General features: G+C 28.9%; 1 protein-coding gene across 1 annotated transcript; it reads right to left on the bottom strand.

The window, feature by feature from the left end:
• Positions 1 to 495: 495 nt before the first annotated feature.
• On the bottom strand, positions 496 to 1,208 carry LOC105796830 (flowering-promoting factor 1). The gene has a single exon (XM_012626658.2). It carries the CDS (start codon positions 1,107 to 1,109, stop codon positions 780 to 782), a length of 330 nt encoding a protein of 109 aa, XP_012482112.1. The 5' UTR covers positions 1,110 to 1,208; the 3' UTR covers positions 496 to 779.
• Between the last annotated feature and the right edge of the window lie 245 nt (positions 1,209 to 1,453).

The raw sequence follows: 1,453 nt of genomic DNA, 5'->3' as shown, positions 1-1,453 counted from the left end.
TGATTTTAATGATTTTAATTTTAAAAATATTTTTATAATTTTTGATTTTTTAAATTTAAAAAATTAATTAAATGATGATATGTCATCCATGTGACAACTCACATGTATGCAATGTCAGCAAAGTTCAAAAGCGTCAACTTCTCCTTTCATTTTGAGATGATTTCACAAAAAAAATACAAGTTTAAAAATTTAAAAATAAAAAAATTAAAATAATATTTTATAAAGTTAGAGGTTCAAATAAATCATCATTTTTAAGGAAAATCTTTGGTTGATGACATATAACCCTTTATGGAACCTGTACAAATGGATGCATTTGGTCATTTTATTATGATATTATAATTATCATTTATATAATATACAAAACATTAATTTTAATATCATTATCTTCTTGTACAAATAATAATTCTCGAAATTAAATTTTAATGTAAATAATAAATAAATACATATTTTAAAAATTGCATATAACAAAATAATAATAAATTCAAATATCCTATCTTGTGAACACACAAAGAAACACCATATAAATTTTCATTGATAAATCATAATAATTAAAGAGCATGCATGAGATGAAAAATTAAGCCAAGTAGTGTATAGTCACAGCTACTTATAGCAAGCAAAGCAAAGCAAAAGATCATACAGATCTTAAAAGCACTTCTTATCTTCCTTGAGCAAACCAAAACCCAGTTTTATTTTAAATATCAAACCCCGTATATATATATAAACGTAGTGATGAAGACCAGTACTGGGTAGTGGTGATACAGTCCATATAAATAAAAACATCATTTATCCATAACCATGAACATGTTAGGGTTTTTGACCACAATGTCATACATGTAAACAGACTTGAATTTGGTAAAATCTTTAGGAAGAGAGATCAAATCGATGGATGACCTTTTGTGGAACTGAAAAAGATCAGGGTCACCGCCGTCGTATCTTTCCCAACCAAGAGACAACAACTTAGTCTTGAGAATCTCATAAGAAGTGATCACTTCGTTAGAAGGAATGTGTACAAGTACTTTGCCCTCGGGCTTCGGCCTTTGGTCCGAACCTGAGTTTTCAACCAGGCGAACCACACCGTTCTTGTGGTTGAAACACCAAGGACCGCTCATTTTCTCTTCTTTTTTACCTAAGAAAAGGAGAAAAGCCAATGGTTACATGGAGATATGGGATTGTAGGGTTTATATATATACATGATTTCGGGCCTTATTAAGAAGTGAGAGACGAGATTGATACTTTAACTAAGCCATTGTTAGGGTTATATGCTTATCTTTGATGAATATAATATGCTTAGGCCATATAAAGTGATTTTGGGAAAAGAGAAGATAGATTATATTTTTATTTTGAAGCAAATAAGATTACATTTTTAATGCTACGTTTGGTAAGAGTATTATTTTTATGCAAGGTTAGCGATAAACTAATTCAATTGATAATATTTAGTTATTCACATGATTTA

This window comes from Gossypium raimondii, chromosome 3, assembly GCF_025698545.1.
Source record: "Gossypium raimondii isolate GPD5lz chromosome 3, ASM2569854v1, whole genome shotgun sequence".
Classification (NCBI taxonomy): domain Eukaryota; kingdom Viridiplantae; phylum Streptophyta; class Magnoliopsida; order Malvales; family Malvaceae; genus Gossypium; species Gossypium raimondii.
This window is presented reverse-complemented; position numbering and strand designations above follow the sequence as displayed.